Source organism: Myxine glutinosa, unplaced genomic scaffold (assembly GCF_964187855.1).
Source record: "Myxine glutinosa unplaced genomic scaffold, kmMyxGlut1.1 SCAFFOLD_1615, whole genome shotgun sequence".
NCBI classification, from domain to species: domain Eukaryota; kingdom Metazoa; phylum Chordata; class Myxini; order Myxiniformes; family Myxinidae; genus Myxine; species Myxine glutinosa.
In genome coordinates this window covers 69,728-93,729 of record NW_027617710.1, presented here as the reverse complement: position 1 = coordinate 93,729, position 24,002 = coordinate 69,728, and the positions used below count along the sequence as shown (strand labels likewise).

Sequence of the window (24,002 nt, the reverse complement as noted above, 5' to 3'; positions counted from 1 at the left end):
GGCGTCGCCGCACTCAGGCGGTTGAACGAACCCCGGGTGGACGTGTTTCCACCGGGCAGGTATCGTACCAGGCACCACGGCTGTAGCCCCTCATGGCCACGCGAAGCGGGTACGGTAAAGCACGCCAAAAGCCCCACGCCGCTTGCAACGCGTGTTAGGCCCCAACGTGCGACCCGTACGCATCTTTTTAGACGGTGTCGCGAACGGTGCCAGACGCTGGGTCGGTGCACGGCCACACGGCCGTTTGACGTCCACCGGGCAGGTATCCGTCCCGGTAACTCCTCTCACCAGACGGGCTCGGGAACGCCGCTTTTCCACACGGCTCAATATCAATCCCACCTTTCGTCGGAGCGGGGCGAGGAAGAAGAATACTCGTCGCTTTTCTTCCTCGTGTCTTTTCCTCTTCCGTTTCCGGTCACTTCCGTTTCCGGACACTTTTCAGAAGGGCTCCTGACCCTCCAACCACAACAACCCTTAATCTACTACACATGGATAAGCAAAGACCTGAATAGGAATTCACATACATTCCCATAAATATGTAACAATACTAAACAGGTCGACCACCCCATAGAAGCATAGAAGGCAGCCTATCTAAATTCTGACTGTAGAATGGTCGGGACTGGCTTTTACCTTCTGGTGGTGGGGGAAAGGAGAGGGGAGGGGAGGGGGAAAGGAGAGGAGAGGGGAGGGGAGGAGGAAAGGAGAGGAGAGGGGAGGGAGATGGGGGGGGAATGGGGAGGAGGAGGAGGGGGCAGAATGGGAGGAAGGGGAAATGGGGAGAGGGGGAAAGTGGAGGAGGGGGGAATGGGGGGTTGGAAGGGGCCATGGCAAGGAGAGGGGGTAGGGGGATGGCGGGGGAGAGGAGGTAGGGGGATGGGGGGAGAGGGGGAAGGGAGAGGAGGGGGGATGGGGGAGAGGAGGAAAGGGGGGGAAGGAGGAGAAGAGGTAAAAGGGAGGGCAGGGGTTAAAGGGGGGGGAAAGGGAGGAGCGAAGGGGGGATAGGGGGAGGGGGAAAGGGCGGCAGGAGGAGGGAGAGGAAGAGGAGGAGGGTGGAAGGAGGAGGAGGAGCTCGATGGAGCAGCGAGCGAGCACTTTGTGTGTGTGTGTGTGTGTGTGTGTGTGTGTGTGTGTGTGTGTGTGTGTGTGTGTGTGTGTGTGTGTGTGTGTACGTACGCATATGGGACCATTACCACCATCACACTGACCTGGCAGAGAACTGACGAAGAAGTTACTTTCCATCCAACACGACTGACTCTGTTCTCCCAGATTTTCCGTCTTTTAGCATCTGATGGAAATCTATACATCTTGAATCCCTTCTCTGTTCTATTTGTGCACCCACAGGCGCTACAACCTGTCATTTTGTCGTAAAATCGATGTAAAACACGAATGAGAACGCTGCGTACAGCGGGAACGTTAAAACGCTGACCGATATGCGTCCGATCCTGATCCTGTCCGCGATGGACTCAAAATGGCTCCATGCAATCACGTGACTAGATTTTCCCGGACCCTCTATGTCGCAACTCTGTATATAAAGGGACTCTAACTTAACCCCACCCCCCCCCCCCCCCTCTCACCCTCTGGGCCACTCCAACTCTCTGTCCTTCCCTCCCCCTGTCTTCTTCAACTTCTCAACCCCCTTCCCAACACCAAGTCCATAGCCACTCTCTCCCAACCACCGCTGTTTCTTCCACTTAATCGTGGGGATGTAATTCCTCTCTGTCGTTGAGGATAACTAGAAGATCGAAAGCCATGTCGGTTGTTTCATAACAGTGCTCTGTAAAATGTTCCGAGTAGAAAAGCAAATATTTTGTAGGCCCGATCCACACTCACATATTTCGGACAAACCCCGTCCAATTTCTGGCAAACGTAGGGTCTTTCGGCCATTGGTCAAGCTAGCATGAAACCACCTCGGTTTGTATTGCTACAACCACTAAGGACACATTAACCCGGCATATTTGTAGAAATTTCTAAATCATTTGCCGTTTCAGTTAAATCTTTCTGCGATGTTGTGGCGGACACGAAAGCTCACTGGCATGAGGGCATCATCCCACGCACCAAGTGGGCGGCGGCCATGCCCGAGGGGTAGGCGTGGCCGCGGGATATACACCGGGCGTGCAGCCCGGAGCGCTCCAGTGCTACAGTTGAGCTCTTATAATAAAGACTTAAACTTACTGCGTTGTCCGCTTCCTTCTTGTTGTACAAGTAAGCGCGCGTAGCACCGTGCTTCATTGGTGACCCTCCATAGTTCTGGTCAGCCGTCGCTGACCACCCGAACCCGCCACAGCAATGGCGACCAACGCGGTCCAAATGAAACTCCCCGAGTTCTGGGAGACGTAAGTCGAAGTCTGGTTCCTGCAGGCAGAAGCCCAGTTCCGACTTCGAGGCATCACGGTGGACGAGACCAGGTACTGCCACGTGGTCGCCTCCCTCGGGCCCGGCACAGCCGCCCGCGTCGTGTCGGTCCTGAGGAACCCACCGGCCGACGGCAGGTACGAGGCGATCAAGCGTCTCCTCCTCGCCACGTTCGGCCTCACGGTGGACGCACGGGCCGACCGCCTCCTGGACCTTCCCGAGCTCGGTGACACGCGACCGTCGGTCCGCATGGACCATATGCTGTCGTTGATGGGCGACGAAACCCCGAACGCTCTTTTCCGGGCGTTATTTCGATGCCAGCTGCCGGCACGAGTCCGCCTCGCGTTGGCCGGTTCTGTGACGACGGAACCCCGAGCTCTCGCTGCCGAGGCCGACAGGCTCTTCGCGGCTTTGGATGCGCAGGCGAGTTTTGGCGCGGCCGTCGCGCATCCCGAGGCTGACCCTGATGCTGATGCACCACACCTCGGGGATCCTGAGGCTGATGCACGCCGCACGGCCTGCGCCACGCCACGCCCACCACCACCGCGAAAACCGTGGCCTCCGCCTTCGCCGCAAACCTGGTGCCATTTCCACGCCAGGTTTGGCCACAAGGCGAGGAATTGTTGCCTGCCGTGCTCCTTCGGCAAGTCGGGAAACTACAAAGCCGGCGCTCGGTCGTGGCCCTGAGCATCGGCCATTCCGGCAGCCTTCTTTTTATAACGGACACCTTGTCCGGGCGCCGTTTCCTATGCGATACGGGGGCACAGGTGAGCGTTATCCCTGCCTCTACATCCGACAAGCACACCGCGGGCCGGGGCCCCGCGTTGCTTGCCGCGAACGGAACACCCATACGCACATTCGGGAAGTGCTGCCTCTCCCTGCGGTTCGGAAGGCAACGCTTCGCGTGGACGTTTGTAACCGCTAGTGTCCCCATGGCACTGCTCGGTGCGGACTTCCTCTGTGCACACGGGTTGTTGGTCGATGTGAAGAACAGACGTCTCGTCAAGGCTGAAACGTTCAGCTCGCTTGCTTGCGCGTTGAGCAGCTCGTTGAGCGGCTCACTGAGCGGCTCACCGAGCGGCTCGCCAAGCGGCTTGCTGAGCGGTTCGGTCCCGGCGAGGTTAGTTTGTACGCTTCCGGCAGCGGACGACTTCACCCGCCTCCTCGCCAGCTTCCCGGCCCTTACGCGGCCTACCTTCTCGGCGGGGGCCGTCAAGCACGGGGTGGAACACCACATCCCCACCGCCGGGCCACCGGTCTACGCCCGGGCACGCCGCCTCGAGCCGACGAAGCTCGCGGTAGCTAAAGCGGAGTTCGCTACGCTGGAGTGGCTCGGCATCGTGCGGCGCTCCGAGAATGCTTGGGCGTCGCCGCTTCACATCGTGCCAAAGTCCGGCGGGGGATGGCGACCGTGCGGGGACTACTGGCGCCTCAACGACGCCACCACCCCCGACCGCTACCCCATCCCCCACATCCAGGACTTCACCGCCCGGTTGGCGGGCATGTCCTTCTTTTCGAAGGTGGACCTCATACGCGGCTACCATCAGGTCCCCGTCAGGCCGGAGGACATCCCGAAGACGGCGGTCATCACGCCGGTCGGACTTTTCGAATTTCTTCGGATGCGCTTCGGTTTGAAGAATGTGGCTCAGGCGTTCCAGCGACTAATGGACAGCGTCTTGTGCGACTTGGATTTCATGTACGTCTACCTGGACGACATCCTCGTCGCCAGCGCGTCCCGCGAAGAGCACCTTCACCATCTCTGCACGCTCTTCGAACGTCTGGGCCAGCATGGCCTCATCGTGAACCCCGCCAAGTGCCGGTTCGGCGTCGCCGACATCGACTTTTTGGGGCACCGCGTCACCAGGCACGGGGCCGTCCCCCTACCGGCCAAGGTGGAGGCGGTGCAGGGGTTTCCGCGCCATCGCACGATCAAGGGGCTCCAGGAGTTCCTGGGCATGGTAAACTTTTACCATCGGTTCCTGCCCCGCATCGCCCAGCTCCTGTGCCCCTTGCACGAGGCCCTCCGAGGGAAGCCGGGCAAAGGTGACGTTACCTGGACCGAGCAGATGGACGCGGCGTTCGCAGGCGCGAAGCTCGCCTTGGCTAATGCCACCATGCTCGCGCACCCGGCACCCGATGCACTGATCTCCCTCACCACCAACGCCTCGGACTACGCGGTGGGCGCGGTGCACGAGCAATGGGTGCGTGGTGCTTGGCAACCGCTGACGTTCTTCAGCCGGCAGCTTCGCCCGCCCGAACGCCGCTATAGTACCTTCAACCGCGAGTTGCTCGGGCTTCACCTGGCGGTCAGCACTTCCTGAAAGTGATGAAAGTGACTGGTTGAGAAGAGTGATGGAAATTAATGTAGAAGGAAGTAGAGGACGGGGAAGACCGAGAAAGACTTGGCTAAAGATGGTGGAAGAAGAAATGCGGGCGAGGGGGTTAACAAGGGGAGATGCAGAAAATAGGGCAAAATGGAGAAGATTGTCATGGGGACCGCAAGGCTAACCCCCGCTCTCGTCGGGAAAATGGCCTTTAAAATGCATGTTGTTGTTTGATGATTACGTCAAAGGACATGTCTTGAAATGTCTCTGTAATTGGCACAGTTTGTTTTTTTCACCCAATGGCGTCAAGGTCCTACCATATTGATGGCACAGGTGTGTATTTATGTCATGGGTATATCTTGAGAAATAGGTGAACATTTGTCAATCCCCTCTGTATGTTTTTATTTTTCTCATAATTTTTTTTCACATGAACCTTAACCTGTTCTCTTATTTGCACATCGTTTTATACCGTTCCCACTTACACAGAACACCATTTTTCAGCTGTTGACCATTTTGAGCCTCACCTTTTTCTTTGACCTTTTGCGTCGGTGAGCTCTTTATTTTTGTAATTTTAATGTACAGGAAAACAAACACGACAAAATGAAAATAACACCAAAGCTATTCGTGCTGTACTCTTGAAGGCGATTCACAGCAAAGAGACCGGAAGAGATAAGAACTAGTGCATTTATAAGCATGTCCAAGTAACCGCAACACCGATTGGTTCTTCAGTCATGACGTCATTGGTGTTATGAACGCACATTAGTTGACTCAGTCACCACTGTCCCAGGCTCCGAATGGCTGAAGCGGAGTTGTCAGCGATGCATCATTACCTTGGACAGCGGTCGAGGAAATACCTTTAATCTTTCCATGTTGAAGGAGAATGAGAGAATGTACAAATTCCTTTTGACAACACAATGCAGGGTCCGTGTAATGGATGAAGGTTGCTTCTAACATATGTAGATGTAACGTACTCCGAACTCGGCTTAATATCTTGAACATGTCTGCATTGTACTGGTCTGCACAATTGGAGTTGGCATCCAAGTGCCGGGCGATTGCAGAAGAAGAAGAGGAAATGGTTGACGGTCCTTGAACGTTCTTTCGTTCATACTGGTTGTGTCCTCACTCCCAATAATTTCTTCGAATCGCCAGGGGGACATGCTGTTTGATACGATCAGCCAACCTTTGGATTGTACACAACTGACTTGTTAGGGTTAGGGTTATGGTTGTTCGGGTTAGTTGCTGTGAATCGCCTTGAGGAGTACAGCACAAAAAGCTTCGGTGTTATTTTCATTATGTCGTGTTTGTTTTCCTGTATATTAAAGTTCTGTAGTACCAAACATTTGTTTATTTTTGTAATTGCTCGTGCCCAATGATATTACATGGCCTTTCGGTTTGATTCCATTGGCGTGGCATCGTCACGTGCCTTGCATTCATACTCTAGGGCCTAGGGCCTAGGCCATCAAGATGTGAATAAAATGTCTCTCATTCTCCTCTCCATCATTACCACTCCTCCGAGGTCCTCTGCACACTTCCATGTGCTTACACACCATCATTACCCACATTGCCTTGTCTCTCCTGGCATTTTCTCTTACGTTTACTTTCCTTTCTTCCAAATTTATCTTCGATCTTCATGAGACCTCGACTATTAATTTATTGAAAAACCAGCATTTTTTTCTTGTGAAACATTTAATGTTTTTCTTCTTCTTCTAAAGAGAACTTCCAGTTCTCTTCCTCATTTAAATTGTTGGTATAAACAAATCTTTACTTTTCACCCCTCAGCCCAATGGGCTAAGGGGTATTGTCGTCACGGGCGTCCGGGCGTCCGTCAACTTTTGGTTTCCGTCAATTTCAAGGAGAACGGCTTCTCCGATGAAATCCATTTTTGCAGTGTGTGTTGGGGTTGAGTAGAGGAAGGTTCCTTTCGAAAATGGGCGTGTTGCGATTTTCAATATGGCCGCCACGGCAGCCATCCAGGCGTCCGTCAACTTTTGGTTTCCGTCATTTTCGAGCAGAACGGCTTGTCCAATTAAATCCATTTTTGCAGTGTGTGTTGAGGTTGAGTCGAGGAAGGTTCATGGGCACGCTGCGATTTTCAATATGACCGTCATGGCAGCCATCTTGAAATTGTTTTCCGTCAATTTCGAGCAGAATGGCTGGTCCAATTAAATCCATTTTTGCAGTGTCTGTTGGGGTTGGGTGGAGGAAGGTTCCTTTCGAAAATGGGCGCGCTGCAATTTTCAATATGGCGGCCACGGTAGCCATCTTGAAATTGGTTTCCGTCAATTTCGAGCAGAACAGCTTATCTGATTAAATCCATTTTTGCAGTGTGTGTTGGGGTTGAGTAGAGGAAGGTTCATGGGCACGCTGCGATTTTCAATATAGCCGCCACGGCAGCCATCTTGAAATTGGTTTCCGTCAATTTCGAGCAGATCGGCTTGTCCGATTAAATCCATTTTTGCAGTGTGTGTTGGGGTTGCGTCGAGGAAGGTTCCTTTCGAAAATGGGTGCGCTGCGATTTTCAATATGGCCGCCACGGTAGCCATCTTGAAATTGGTTTCTGTCAATTTCGAGCAGATCGGCTTGTCCGATTAAATCCGTGTTTGCAGTGTGTGTTTGGGTTGAGTAGAGGAAGGTGCCTTTCGAAAATGGGCGCGCTGCGATTTTCAATATGGCCGCCACGGCAGCCATCTTTAAATTGGTTTCCGTCAATTTCGAGCAGAAGGGCATGTCCGATTAAATCCATTTTTGCAGTGTGTGTTGGAGTTGAGTAGAGGAAGGTACATCGGCGCGAAATTGGTTCATGGGTTCATGGGTGAAAATTTATTTACTGCAAAATCCTACTCGGTATAGAACTTCGCTTCAAATAACAAATTATCATCAATGCTTCCTTTCACCATGCATGGGCTGAGGGGTTACGCCCGCTTTGCGGTGCTATTTATTATTGTTGGAACATCATGAGGTTTTTAATCACAGCATGATATATTTAATGTCCAAAACCATATATACAGAATACCTAGCTTTCCCGAACCCGAACCCTAACCCAATCCAAAGTATGCCATGATGCCATGATCTAAGCCCACAAATGGAACTACATCTAAACAGCAGTTTGTTTATATCAAATTCATCAGTTAATATTATTGGAATATCAGTAATATATACGTTTCATTTTATCCATAACATTTCTTCGGAACTGTCTAATGTTGTTTTTTATTTATTATAAAAGCACAGAAGCTCAGTGAAAATAGGATATCCTCACCTTTTTCTTTTGAATAAATGCTTCAAAGAGGAATGAATAAGAATGCAGCTAGAAATTGAAAAAATAATGTTATGTTGCAATCCGTCATTTGTCTCTTTTTTGATTATACAAATAATGAAAATAATGAATATTTGGCTCTATTGAAATATTCACTGTTCTTGTTCCATTTTGACAAACAGTCTCTCTGGAGAATGTTCTACAAGACATACGCGAGCAGCAGCGTGGCATGGATCTTACGAAGCGCGAGTACAGCATGCATGATGGGAACGCTTTTCTCCGAGACTTCCTGGCCACGAGTGAGGCTCGCCTTGAGCGTCTACTTGCAGATACCAAAACAGCCCAGGTGTGTGTGTGTATGTGTGTTTTATCTTTTCTGTTGTTCCAGGTGATTTTAATTCGTGTGTGTGTGTGTGTGTGTGTGTGTGTGTGTGTGTTTGTGTGTGTGTGTGTGTGTGTGTGTGTGTGTGTGTGTGTGTGTGTGTGTGTGTGTGTGTGTGTGTATGTGTGTTTGGCATCTCCAATCCGAGCTTGGAAAAAAAATTGAAAGTTTATTTTGTGGCGTTGACCTTCATTTGAGGCAATGCTCAAGCACAGTCTAATATCTCTGGCAAATGGTGAAGCACAAGTCCTGTCAATCGTTTGTGTCGAGAGATATTTTGAACTGCCGTCCTCATTCATTCCACGTTTGTTCCCTTCAGGAGGCTTTCAACATTGTGCTGCAATACTTTGGGGAAAATGCCAAAACAACTCCACCCTCTGTATTTTTCCCACTACTGGTGCGCTTTGTCAAGGCATACAAGGCAAGTGGATACCATGTGCTTCTGATTATATCGAGCTTTGAGTGTATTTGCATGAGGCATGAATAAATGGCAAGTGAATGCCATTTTAGCAAAAAAAAAATCATTCATTCCATCCACAAAAAAAATAGAAAATGTTTCCACCCGCCTTTGTCTTTAGTCGCAATGAATAACAATGTTTCATGCTGCAACTTCTCTTTTTTTCTTTTTTCTTTTCATTAACTTTTCAATTAATCATATGCTATTGAAGACTCAAGGCAGGTGTAAATTGTCATTGAAAAGTTACAACAATAAATTTTGTTTTTAATTGAGAATTTTTTTCCTACCTTTGTGCAAAATGCCTATGATTATTCCATTAGTAAACAACTGGTGACAGAAATATGAAAAACTAGAGAGTTCATAGAACCCAATATCCCATGAAGTGTTCAAGTATATACTTTAATTTTAATAAAACAATGATTTTAAGGATCGCTTTTTAAAAATCCAGAAGTTTAGCGCTCCTGAAGCAATCTTATACATCACCCTTGCACACTGTAAGAAGACGACGTTGAATCGCTGTTTCGGAGATAGAGGCTTTATTGATCACCATAGAACGCAGCTTCAATCGGCATCATATGTTCTGGCTCTCCATATAGGCCATATAGATAGGTGGCCTGTTCTTCACCCGATACACATGCCACACCCTTTAATGTTATAATCGACATATATGTGTGTATATACCGTGGGACTCTGCTATTCGCGGGGAATACGTTCTTGGAAAATCCGCGAATTGCAAAACCGCGAATAGCGGGGCATTGTTTCAATGGAAAAAGGGGGGATAGGTTCCCGAGGTGTGAAAATTCGCGAATAGAGAGGACCAAACCTCAAATGGCAAGGCAAAATCCACGAATGGTGAGGCAAATCCTGAGAATGTCGATGATAATCCACGAAGGTCAATGAAAATCCCGGAAATGGTGAGGGAAATCCCGCGAAGGTCGGCGATAATCCCGCAAATGGCGAGGCAAATCCCGCGAATGTCGATGGATATCCGTGAATGCATGCCGTGCCAGTTTCAATGGGAAAGAGGGAGACAGTTAATTGCACTAATAGATACTGTGGAGTGTTTTCATTCTCCACAGTAACTCACGGGGATGACGTGTTGTGCAACTGGTGGAACATCCCGCGAAGCTCTCGATTATAGTGTGGCTAAAATCTGCGGCCGAGAAAGCCATGAAAATGCAAAGCACACAGCAGTGAATGTAGAAGCAGGTCATGCTCGCGGCTCTTAGATGTTTTTTTTTTTGCATATGTCCAGATACTTTATGCATGGCTGGTGAAAGATGTGTTTTATAAATGTGTCAAGCTAGCGGCTCGGGAATTTTTTTTTTTTGCGCCCCTGAAAAATCGTGAATTCGTGGAACACGACCATGAATAGGAAAAAAAAAACCGCGATTTCACGGAACACGGCCGCAAGTCGAAAAAATACCACAAATTTGTGGGACACTTTTCCGCGAATAGAGAAACAGGTCGCATTTTATCAACCGCGAATACACGGAACCCGCGAATAGCGGGGTCCGACTGTGTATATATATATATATATATATATATATATATATATATATATATATATATATATATATATATATATATACAGTGGTACCTCGGCTTACGAGTGCCCCAACGTACGAGTTTTTCGGGATACGAGCCGTCGCTCGGGCGGTTTGTTGCTTTGGGATACGAGCCGAGATCCGATGTACGAGCTCAAAAAATTTATTTTTTTGAATTTTCCGGTTGTGGCTTCCGGTTCCGGTCACGTGGTTATCTTGCCGTGAAAGCATCTCTGCTTGGATATAAAACACGCAATCGTCGAAATACATGAGCGAGGAATCTCCTTGCTCCAGCCGGTGACGTCATCGGCGGGGATCCCCGCCTCCAGAGTGGCTGGTCACGTGACCGCCAAAGCGTGTCGCGCGTGCGGGTATAATGAGCTACACCTGTGGATCACGTGACCACGGAAGCACGCCTCGCTTGAGAGGCATGGCTTTCGGTTTGCGTTTTGCTTTATAAGGCGCGATAAATGGGCTTTTGAGTGTTAGCGGTTCATGGCGTTGACGGTTCATGACGGTTCATGACGGTTCATGGCGTTGACGGTCAAAAACCCATTACATCAATTTTACCAGGCACTGTACAGTAAGTACAGTGGACACCAAATGCACGGTGGAAGGCTAGAAGTAGAAGATCGTCCAAGACAAGTGAGAATAAGCCATACTTTGGAGATGACGTCATTCGCTGGTCCGATAACCAAAGATGTGGTATAAAAAACCAGGTGAGCTAACAATGCAGCAATGAAGGAATTCGGCCAAGGCACCGGCACACAACGACCTACCTACATCGAAAGACTCAATGCCAATGGTGACAGAAGCCAAGACGGCCGGCTTAAACACCGCCGAAAGACCACGGTGTACCAACTTACGATGCAGAACATCTTGCACTTAATATGATGACAACAGGTGCCATCCTCTGACGTACCATTACAGGTACAGGTACAGTACACGTGAGCACAGAGCAAAAGTTCACTGAAACCGAGATTAAGAAAAAAGAAAAAACACCTCGTGGTCCGTGCTCGATATCCGAGTTTCAATCTTTTCAAACACATGATGCTCTCGGTCACGGTATCTCCTGCGAGCTGCTTCTCCTTCAACCACACAAACAACAACTTCTCCATATCTTCATGGATAGAGGTCCGGAGCTTTGAAATAATCGTAACGCCCTTGGCTGGCGTTATAGCCTTTATGGACTCCTTCTGCTTCAAAATCGTACATATCGTAGAAGGAGTACGATCGTACTGCCTCGCCAAGTCGACAACACGCACACCTCACCTGGCATGCTCTTCTCCTCTGCTTAATAAAACCAGTTTATTTCTTTACATTCTCTTGTATTATGTACAGTATATACGAGGTCGTGCTTGTTTATACATTATTTGTTATTTATAAAGTACATTTTTGTTATTTAAAAGCACCTAACAAAAAAAATTGGTGTTTTTTTTTTGAGGCTGGAACGGATTAATAGCATTTCAATGCATTTGAATGGGAAAATTTGCTTTGACTTACGAGCGATTTGGCTTACGAGCTCCGTCACGGAACGGATTAAACTCGTAAGCCGAGGTACCACTGTATATATATATATATATATATATATATATATCTATATATATATATATATATATATATATATATATATATATGTATATATATGTATATATGTGTATATATGTGTATATCTATCTATAATTCCAGTAATCTCTGTGTGTATGTTTGTATGTTTGTATGTTTGTATGTACTAGGGCATGCCCGTACTATATATAAGCTAGGACGTGCCCGTACGTGGGTGCCCGTTCCTTGCCAAAAAAAAAAAAAAAAAAAAAATTTGTGTAGGGGTGTGTGTGTGTAAACATCCTAGGGCGTGCCCGTACGTGGGTGCAAAAAAACATGCGTGCAAACAACAACAACAAAAAAAAACTTTGAAACCACGTGGCAGTAACGACCACAGAACCCCCCCCCCCCCCCCTCTATTTACATGAATGGTTTGGTCCATTCGCAACGACCACAGAACCCCCCCCTCTATTTACATGAAATGGTTTGGTCCAAAGCGAACGGCTTGCGGTGTTTGGTAAAGAAATCGCCATAGCTCGGTAAGTACTTGTCCGATTAATATGAAACCTTGAAAAGGCACATCCTCGGGTCCCCAGCAATATACCTGGCAAGTTTCAAGTATATCGGACCCGTGGTTGTCGAGAAACAGCGGTCACAGACAAACATACAAACACACATACACACATACACACATACACACATACACACAGAGATTAATGGAATTATAGATAGATGTATGTATGTATGTTTGTCTGTGACCGCTGTTTCTCGACAACTACCGGTCCGATATACTTTAAACTTGCCAGGTATATTGCTGGGGACCCGAGGATGTGCCTTTTCAAGGTTTCATATTAATCGGAGAAGTAGTTACCGAGCTATGTCCAAAAAACGATTCAACCAATCAGAGAGCAGCGAGCTATCACGTGTGCCGAACGTGGCGAACAGACTCTGCCTCGGACGGCACATTTGAGAGCGTATTCATTTATTTCACGTTGGAAAACTATGTTGCCGTTAAACTATGTTTTAAAACTAATTAAAACTAATTTGCGATTCATCGTAACTGCGATTTGCGACCTTCCGGACAGTGAAGACTTCACTTCCGGCAGCCAATCACAGAACGCTTTGTTGCGTAGGCGTGGCCGATGTGAGAGCGAGCCGAGCCGAGCGCGTGCGCCATTACGGTTCGTAATTCGATTTCTTCCGGAGAAAATAATAATTTCTCGATTTCTTATGCGCATTATTTCTCCCAATTCATTCAGAGCGAAGGGCGGAAGCGAAGAGCATTGTTTTTTTTGTTTACGGGCGTACGGGCGGGGTAGAGCGTACGGGTAGCGTTTTTTTTTTTTTTTGGCAAGGAACGGGCACCCACGTACGGGCATGCCCTAGTATATATAAAATCGGGAGATTAAATCAGACGCGGACGTAGCTTCAGGACTTCGATCTTTAATTTGACAAGCTTTCGACCAACAAAGGTCTTCTTCTGAGTCGGCCCCAAGTTCAACGGACTTCCGGTCACATTAACAAAATCTAGAATAATTTCAACATAATCCCAATGAACTTTTGATTCTAAGTCATCTTGAAAAGTAAGTTCACCCCCACAAAAAAAATATTCCATATTAAATGCCAAGTCTGTATATATATATATATATATATATATATATATATATATATATATATATATATATATATATATATATATATATATATATATATATATATATATATATATATATTGAGAAATGGAAGAAGAGCAACATGATCATGGTATATTGTGCTTGGATTTGCATTAATTGCTTTTAACCCCCTTCCCAACCCCAATACTCAAGAGGGCCCTCAAATTTCAACATGTCATCACATCCACACTCATAATCACACTTTCATCCAAAGATTTTTCTGTCGTTCACATTTCTCATTTATTTTCTCATCGGTCAACCTATACCACAGTCGATATCGAATATGTCCCTCATCCCACAATTAATTCCTCTCTCCTGAATGACCCATTCTCAAGTTTGGGTAATCCTTACTTCCATTGATCAGTGAATCAGAATTATTGGAAACCTACTATTTTTGCACATATATATATATATATATATATATATATATATATACATATACATATATATATACATATTGTTACGGACACGGCTTAAGATGTTATGATAGGCCGAGCGGAATGGCCGCCGTGTTCGCACAGTTTACCCGATTCTTCCCCAACTCACCCGATTCCACCCGACGTTGACCAAGTCGCGCTATGCTAAATCAATGAAGGAAAGGACACAACGGCTGGGATAAATGAAACGACACAAGGGGTACAGTTCTCAAGACCTCCGGAGGAGGATATAATTGGTGGTGGAGAAAAGGGGTAGATTACAAGGTAAGAGGTAAAGCACAGAAGAGATAGGCACTTAGACACAATCTTATCTAGCCCAGACAGACCACAGACAAACGGAACAAGACTGACTTACACAGGGATTGATGGCAGGGAAGGACAGGCAGTCGATAGCACAAGGTGCACCTTGGCTCAGGGGCAGAATCAAACACGGTCCGGTCCAGAGATGCGGGGAGGTATTGCAGCGCTCGGAGGTGGCGTCCTTCTCTCTTTCAGCTCTCGGCGCATCTGACGTCACCTCCCTCTTCCTGCGCATGCTCAGCGGGAAGTGACACGCCCTCGGCTCGTTGGCTCCGCCCCAGATGGGATCGGTCCGCCGCTTCTATTGGGTGCGGGGGTTACCGGGCTCCGCCCTTGACGAGGAGCTGACAGCGAGCCCCTACTTGGTAACCCCGTCGAGCACATGCTCGATGGCGGCTCGTTGGAAAGGCATGGTGCCCTCCCAACACCCCCCACCAACCAAGCCGGAGTGAGGGCGCACACTCCCCGCGCCGCCGCCGCTGTTGTTGTTGTTGCTGTTGTTGTTGCTGAACCGTGAGGAAGAGCTGCGGGGAGGTATTGGGAGGTCCTAAACTTCCTAACGGTGCCATACAATCACATTCTGGTGCAACGAAGAGTCACAATTAATGGAAACGAGTCCTTAACTGACATAGACTAAGAATAACTAGCAAGATGTCCTATAGTTGTCTACGTGAGATGCGGTGGACCTGGATGCGACATTTAATGGGGGAAATAGGGGGAGGTCGGGTCTACAGAGTGTTGTTTACAGAAAATGGGACTAGGGAATGGGGGATTGGGGATAGTTGGGAAGTATGGAGGAAATAGGGGAATATTTACAAGCAGATATGGATGGATGCCAATCTCATATCCGCAACATTGCACCCTTCTCTACCTCGGGGCGTCCCGACCCGATAAATTTTTACCTACGTTAGTGTGGCACTCAGATGTAGTTCCCTCTACTATTAACTCAACCCTGAGTGCGACAGTTTTACAGATGTTCACAAATGAGTAAATATGTCCCCCTGCGACGTTGCACCCTTCTCCTAACAGAAACACACCCACAGGATAACCGAAACGCGGAAAGAATCCTCAAACTAAACATACAGCCGGTAGGGAGCATCATTTATACAAGACTGATATTTACACTACGATCCAGGACCTGTTCTTTGAGGAACACATGCAGATGTTATGCATAGAGAGAGAGCACGCATGCCAGCATCGATACACCAACCCACGAGTGCCCTGTGCCCCTACGGCCTTTAATAATGTGCAGAGCACCCCATCCAAGCACCAAAAGCACCACCCCATACACACAGTCAGCACCATCCGGTGCACCAATAAAGTGTTCATAAAAATGCACAATTAATTGTCCATGGTCACCGGTGGTGTCGCAGCCGGCCGAGGTTCTGCCGCTGGTCTTGCCTTCCTGGAGTGCACTTGGCCTTCTGGCTTCTTTAAAAATAAAGAAAGGCGCCAACCGCGTCCATTTCTGAATTGTGGCCGTCAGGGGGGCCAACTATAAGTGGTTCACCTGTATGGCATAGGTGCCACGTTGACCCAGAGGTCCATCAACGGGTGGTGCTTGCCCGCAAAAGAACTGCGGTCCATTGTGGGCGGCCACAAAAATTGCGGTCCATATGGTGTTTCGATCCAGGCAGCAAGCAGTGAAAGTACAGGCCCACAACTGCGGAGCCAGCACCTCTCTCTCCTCTCTCTCCGCCCCAAAGCCAGATCCTCGGAGGTGGGAGACAAAAGAAAACAAGTGAGTAAGGTGGTAAGGGCGCAAAAGTGCACGCAACATTAGGTAATGCACACTAGGGGCACATGGGAACCAGGTGAGACAGGTACGTTCCTACCGTACGCCCCCCTCCCTCCCCACCAGGTAACCTACATTGCCCCTCCCTTACCCCTTACTGTATCCACAAAACACCACACTACCCATAAACATCTACTTTACACATCAACAAACGTCCCTACTGTCTTCCCCGTTCCTCCCATAAACCAAATTCGTCTTCTCTCCCTCCTAACCAATCAAATTTGCCATTTCCAACTCTCTTCAAAATTTGCCATCTCCAACTCAACATCAAAATTTGCCATCACCAATTCATCATCAGTCCCTCCTAAGGAGGGAGAGATGGAATCACCCCAATGTCTCATCCACGTCGTGATGCGTCTCACAAATCCACACAGCAATTCTCATTTCCTGCAACACAGAACAAAGAAAACACAGGTGTGGAGTCATCATCATCACCTCAGGTAAGTGGCTGCGTGTGGTGCGACAGGTTCATCAATCCTAACTATTTCCTAAATGACTTTAACAACTTTACATTACCCGGGGTCTTTCCCTGCCAATCCATTGGCCAACTTACACTATGGGTTCTGAAAACCAATTCCCATTGACCAAACTGTGGTGCTTCTCAATTTGGGGTCTCACTCCCCCGATTCATCTCCCGGTGCCCTCGCACAATTTCTGGGCTGTGACGTGTAGCTCTCCCAGCAGGTCTACCCACCTGCACACCTCCACCACTGTAGTTGCCACCCGAGCTTACCTGCTCCTCACCCTAACCTAACTAACTGGGGAAAGCCCCTCCTGGCTCTGTCACCCCACTCGGTGCCCTCTGGCACTGGGCTACCCGGGTCCGTCCTCCGGATCCTCGGGCCCCATCGACAACAACTACCGGCTCCCAAAGCCCACCTGCGGCCTCACCTGGCCGACATCCTCACAGTGGTGGAGTGCCCAAACCAACTACACACACTAACAGGCTACACGCCCAGCCATTTCCACAACACTAATGCACCCATCCACAATACCATTCTGCAACCGCACCACAAATGCCAATATCCAACCACAATTTACATATACCCTCTACCTAACACTTACACTACCCGCCCCGGGTACTCATGAAAGGGGTCCACTCTTCCCCCATCCACACCTTCGCACCATGCACATCACTCCGTACCACTTACTCCAACTCTCTCCACACCACTCATTCCAATACTCCATGTATTCCACACACCTGTACTTGCACACCTGTGCTCTCATACTTGGTGCCGCCTGCACCCTTCTCTCCCCCAAGCGCATTCGCGCTGATCCACAACACTCACCACTCATACACTGCTCCATACACCTGTTCAGTTGCACACCTGTGCAATCACACCTGTTCAATCACACCTGTTCAATCCTCAAACACACGGCATCATCTCATCTAACTACTCCCCTCTGAAACTTGCGCTTCCCCGTCTTCCCTTACACTCAGCGCTCCCACGTCATTATCAAACACTAAGCTACTACGTCCCCACTACAGGTATCAGTCACTACCTAACCTTATCGTTACCTAATGTCATCTTCTAGGGCCCTACACACAATATCCTAACCCACCCGGGCTAGTTTTCACTGCCATCAACCCCATAAGCTTCATGGGAAGGGTGGCAGGGATGCCACCCTTACCCACCGTCATACGGCGCGAGTGGGACCTTGTGGGACCACCTCGTATGTGAGTCGTTGCCCGCCTGCCGGACCCCGTGCGTCGCCCCTTGCGGGGTCAGCGCGGGGCCGAACCGGCCGGGCCCCCACAGTACATTACCCCCAAGGGGCTCCCGTGCCTCCCCTGTCCCTCTAAAAACTACCCCTGTTGGTGTCGATGCATGGGTCACACTTCCGCAACCCGCTACCCATTCCATACCACCACAACCTTGCTCACTCACACCTCGCACCTCTCCCATCACCGGACCCTCTCGCTCGCACCCTCGTTCCATACCCTCCGGACCAGCCATACACCTCACTCTTGGCCTCTCACGAACATCCGGGTCTATCTCGACCCCCAAGCTTATTAAATCACCTGGCGCATCATACGCACGACCATATTGGTCACCACTTACACCGGGTCCTCTTTCTCTTCGCTTCTCCTCCATCACCTGCGAATCCCTCATCCGGTTAATGAGCACATCATCACGATCCGAACACAGACTTTGGACCAATTCTTTTACTTCCTCCTTTATCTCTTTCTTATCCTCTCTCCGTCGCTTCTTAATTTCGCTCACCCCTTCTTCCACTTCTTCTAATTTCTGCTTCACCTCCTTCATCTCCTCGTGCGCCCCCTTAAGTTCTTCCTCTAACTCCACCTTATTTTTTTCTATGTGCTCCCGCACCTCCCGCTCTTTAACCTCCATCACCTCTACCACCTTGTTCATTTTCCTCGTCAGGTCCTCATGTACCGTCTGACACTCTTTTTTAATTACCCCTACGTCCTTTTTCATCTCCTTCTGTGTCGATTTTAAACCCTCTATTACCGCTGTGTTCTTCTTTACCTGGTCCCCCAACTCCTTTTGTCCCACTGTCAGTTGTTCTACTCCCAGCGTCAACTCCTCTATACCACCTTGCAATTTTACAGTCCCCTTTCTCACCTCCTTCTCCATGCGCTCCTTACAGTGCCTCGCCTCCTCGCGCACTCCTCCGACCTCCTCACTCACCCCTCTTCTGATCTCTTCTCCCATCACCTGCATCTCCTGCCCAGATGCCACCCTCATCTGCTCCATTTCCTCCCTGTGAGCATCCAATTTAGTTTCTACCCCCATTCTGACCCCCTCTATCTGCTGCCCCATTTTTTAAACTTCCCTTTCCGCTTGGTCCCTCATGTCCCTCAATTTGCCTTCCATACTGTTTTCTAACCCCTCTAACCTCTTTTGCATCCCTTCCATTTGATTCTCTTGAGCGGCCATTCTGTTTTCTACCCCCATTAACCCATTCTTTACCTCTTTTATCCCATTGTCTAACCCCTCACCGGTACCCCTCGCTTCGTCCCTCATTACCCCCAATTGCTCACTCTGAGCATCCATCCGGTTCCCCATTCCTAAAATTTGGTTTCTCATCCCCCTGTTCTCTTCCCTCTCCTCATCCGCCTTGACCATGAAGGCCTGCGTCTGCTGCATGAATAGGCCCCAGTTCATTGGTGCTGCGGCCGCTGCTGCGGTCACGGGCGCGGCAAAATTTGGTGCCGCTACCCCCACGTGCGCGAGGACGCCACTTTGCGCGCCTGAAGCCTCGTGCGCGAGGACGCCATTTTGCGAACCTGCCGTCCTCACTGCTTCGCTCTCCTCTTGTCCCTCAATTTGGTCCTGGATCGACCCTGCCTCACTCTCCTCTACCGGAACCCAGCCGTCTTGATCTGCCATAGCGCGACTTTCAAAATTCGGGTTTTTATTTTAAAACAAAACAAATTTCGGTTACTTGTAATTTTGAGCGCGTTAAGCGTGCTTCGGGTCCGATCTCACTCCTCGACACCAATTGTTACGGACACGGCTTAAGATGTTATGATGGGCCGAGCGGAATGGCCGCCGTGTTCGCACAGTTTACCCGATTCTTCCCCAACTCACCCGATTCCACCCGACGTTGACCAAGTCGCGCTATGCTAAATCAATGAAGGAAAGGACACAACGGCTGGGATAAATGAAACGACACAAGGGGTACAGTTCTCAAGACCTCCGGAGGAGGATATAATTGGTGGTGGAGAAAAGGGGTAGATTACAAGGTAAGAGGTAAAGCACAGAAGAGATAGGCACTTAGACACAATCTTATCTAGCCCAGACAGACCACAGACAAACGGAACAAGACTGACTTACACAGGAATTGATGGCAGGGAAGGACAGGCAGTCGATAGCACAAGGTGCACCTTGGCTCAGGGGCAGAATCAAACACGGTCCGGTCCAGAGATGCGGGGAGGTATTGCAGCGCTCGGAGGTGGCGTCCTTCTCTCTTTCAGCTCTCGGCGCATCTGACGTCACCTCCCTCTTCCTGCGCATGCTCAGCGGGGAGTGACACGCCCTCGGCTCGTTGGCTCCGCCCCAGATGGGATCGGTCCGCCGCTTCTATTGGGTGCGGGGGTTACCGGGCTCCGCCCTTGACGAGGAGCTGACAGCGAGCCCCTACTTGGTAACCCCGTCGAGCACATGCTCGATGGCGGCTCGTTGGAAAGGCATGGTGCCCTCCCAACACCCCCCACCAACCAAGCCGGAGTGAGGGCGCACACTCCCCGCGCCGCCGCCGCTGTTGTTGTTGTTGCTGTTGTTGCTGAACCGTGAGGAAGAGCTGCGGGGAGGTATTGGGAGGTCCTAAACTTCCTAACGGTGCCATACAATCACATTCTGGTGCAACGAAGAGTCACAATTAATGGAAACGAGTCCTTAACTGACATAGACTAAGAATAACTAGCAAGATGTCCTATAGTTGTCTACGTGAGATGCGGTGGACCTGGATGCGACATTTAATGGGGGAAATAGGGGGAGGTCGGGTCTACAGAGTGTTGTTTACAGAAAATGGGACTAGGGAATGGGGGATTGGGGATAGTTGGGAAGTATGGAGGAAATAGGGGAATATTTACAAGCGGATATGGATGGATGCCAATCTCATATCCGCAACAATATATATATATATATATATATATATATATATATATATATATATATATATATATATATATATATATATATATTTGCCATTGTGACAAGTGACATATATCTACATTAACCCTCAAGGTGCGGCACCTCAGATGTCGATCCATTCAATATTGGCTGATCATGTTTACTCAGGAGAAAAAAACATGGAGGTTGCTTGATGCTCGTATTCCCATACACAGCAAGCTGAGATCGACAATGAGATGAGGCGGAAACAAGAAATAGCACTGAAAGAGAAGCAAGAGGTAGAGACGGCAGCCATGCTAGCTGCACAGAAGGTACATGTAAAAGTTTCAGTATCACTGTACCCATTTAGTATTTCCTCCATTAGCTTTAATATTATTTTGTGGATCAGTGGGAAATGACGTGTGTCTGTATGTGCGCGTACTCGTGCGTGTGCTGGATCGTACATGCAGTGTGAGGTGTTAGGCATCGTGCAGTGTCTGGGGCATTGTCACAAACAACACTATTGTGTAATCTTCCCTCTCTTTACTTAGCTCTCTCCATCACACCGGAGCCGACGGCAGCAGCAAGAACTTATTGCAGAGCTGAAGAAGAAGCAAGTGAAAGAAAGAATGGTATATGAGGGGAAGGATGGAGCCATCGAGGATATCATCACAGGTTGGAGCATATTTTTGACCCTGGTTTACGTCAACCATATTCGGGCATGGAATGCATTTTACAAATGAGAAAAGTACTTGTTTTTTTTCGTTTTTGCAGCACTTGATGAGCATTTTCGGTTTTTGTCTTGTTTACATTGACAGCCTGTGGTTGGTATTGCAGTCCGAGTACTTGCTTCTTAAAACTGTCACTCAGGTTAAAAAAACCATTGCAGTGTGTTGATTATATCCAATTATTAATGTCATACATGTAATACATCTACTAATTAATTTACAATCGAAAATACTTATTAAATACTACTTCAGGTGAGCAACTGTTTTAATGCCAATACATTATTATTCATTGCTGTAGACATGGCATATTTAGTTGTGTTTATATTGTGCTCAAACATATCCTCCATAATCACCAACTCGCGAGCATTTATACATTCTTTAAACCTTCACAAGCAGCCATCGCTGCAGAAACTGTGTGCTCTTCGTACATTTGTGACCAAGAAGTGGCTGAGAAAGAATTATCAGACTGTTGTTATCAGGTACGGGCACTTGTCATCATGCTTACCTTTGAACAAGAAGGGAAATATGGTGAGCATGAGCATGGCCATCCGGTACATGAACAGCTACCAAGTTGGCTTGGCAGGCTTTGTCATCTCCCTTGGCCAAGTTCTGCTCCGCCTATTGGGGCAAACCTTTGCTTGGTCTGGGCTATACATGAACTTTATGTCAGAGAAGAACAGATTACATGGAATATGATTGAGAAATTTAAAGTATCAGAAAGATAATTGAAAGAGTTGACTTTTTGAACCAACGTAAGCTGATAAATAAAAGGAGAGCCAGAACTCAAATAAGGGATGGATTTTGTTAACCCAAATGATGGTAAGCTACTCTCCCTGCGAGATACTATCTCACTAGTTTAAAAGGGAATTTTGGGTTTATTTTTACACAGATCAAGCTCATGAAGAGTTGCATAACAAAGGTGTCACATCAAAATAACAGTGGAGCAGAGGAAGTTTCTAAACAAAGGAGAATGGAGAAATGGGGGAAGGAATGGACATCCAGGCAGCATGGGGACATACAGCCAGGAAAAGCGAAAATGAACGGGGTGAGTAGAAAAGAAACATGCAAGTTGACTGGAAAAGTGTGGATGAACAGGAGAGAAGTCAGTGAAAATCAGAAGCATCGGGAATAGGAATGGGATTACAGGAGATAGAAATATTTCACCATTTTCATGGGTGGAGAAGAACATGATTGGACAGACCCAGGGAAGCGATTCCAGTGGAGAAGGCGAGGGGGACATAAGAGTGGAGGTGAACACAACCTGGATTTGAGGAGGGTAACAATGTTTGGATTCCAAGCAAAGTGAGTGTGACCGATTGAGGATATAGTGAGTGACAAATAGCTGGAAAGGCTGGTAGAACAAAAACAGAAGTGAGGTGATAGAAAACTGTATGCAGTGAGCAAGCTTTGCACCTCAGTTTCCTTCAGATTATTTCCAGTTAGACTGAAGGCCTTGGATTATACCACTTCCAGGGGTGCAAAGTCAAATCTGGTATCAGTACCCATAGAGGATACCCTGATACTCCATAGTACGGTGGAAAAGGCTTTTTACCTGTTTGGAGCCAAGTTCAGCCAATGAATTGCTTAGTTCTGTCGAGGAAACAAAGATGTCTCTTTGCCCTTGAGGCAAGCTTAGATATGTGACCAGCGCAGGAAAGGTAATAGGGATTGCTGCTCTTAGAAACTCCAAAAGCTTCACCTCTGCCAGAAGTTGTTTGCTGAAGTAAACTGGAGGGTTATTCATATGGTTTATAGCATGGGTCGGAAACTTATGGCACGTGTACCATGAGTGGCACACAAGGTGATTTTCAGTGGCACACACAATAGTCTGATTAACGGTGAAGAAACTAAGTTGAAAAAAAGCTATGCTTGACAGTTCTCTAAAATCAAGCTCTAAAAAAAAATAAAAAAAACTATTGATTTTTATTATTGTTAAAATTATTTCAAAACATTATTGAAATTGAAACAAACATATTTGTTTCATTATTATTGAAACAAACATATAAAAACATTATTGAAACATCAAAATACTCTTCAAATTTCAAGTTTTGTCTGAATCCGTCAATAACTTTTTTTTAGATATCGTGCTTTGTATCGTTTTTAGCCCTATTACTCAATGCTGAACAATCACTTTAAAAATTCTATTATCCAGATCCACATTTGAATCTTCATCAAAATTTAATCAATGTTTCCTTGTCACACAACAAGCCTGGTGTTGGCTTAGCGGTTAGGGTACCGGCTTGGGATCCTAGGATCCTGGGTTCGAATCCCGGTTGATCGTTGAATTAACGCCATGGCGGTTGACTCAGCCTGTCATCCTTCCGAGGTCGGAAAATTGAGTACCAGTTCACTGGTAATTCCCTGTGTGTCGCAAGAGGCGACAAACAGGGTTGGCGGCAGGAAGGGCATCCGGCCATAAAACATTGCTTCAAAAAGGGGACCACGGTTCCCAAAAAGGTCAACCCCTGCTCTGCGGGGAAAAATTGCCTATAAAGGTGGTTCTTCTTCTTCTTCTTCTTCCTTGTCACACACCCAACCTGCCCAGCAAATTCCATCCAAATCCATCCACAATTTTTTGAGATAGTCTGCACACAAACAAGAAAGACGCCGTGCATGCACGATAATCCAT

At 48.0% G+C, this 24,002-nt stretch overlaps 1 protein-coding gene across 3 annotated transcripts in view; it reads left to right on the top strand.

The window, feature by feature from the left end:
- Nucleotides 1–24,002, top strand: part of LOC137414101 (formin-like protein 2) — a gene marked incomplete at its 5' end in the record, with an annotated part of 74,929 nt that overhangs the window by 5,730 nt on the left and 45,197 nt on the right. For 2 of the 3 annotated variants that reach the window (XM_078769171.1, XM_078769172.1), the window contains 4 exon segments: nt 8,112–8,275; nt 8,631–8,732; nt 20,882–20,977; nt 21,197–21,320. In XM_078769171.1, coding sequence (XP_078625297.1) covers nt 8,112–8,275; nt 8,631–8,732; nt 20,882–20,977; nt 21,197–21,320 — 486 coding nt within the window. 3 annotated transcript variants of the gene reach the window in all.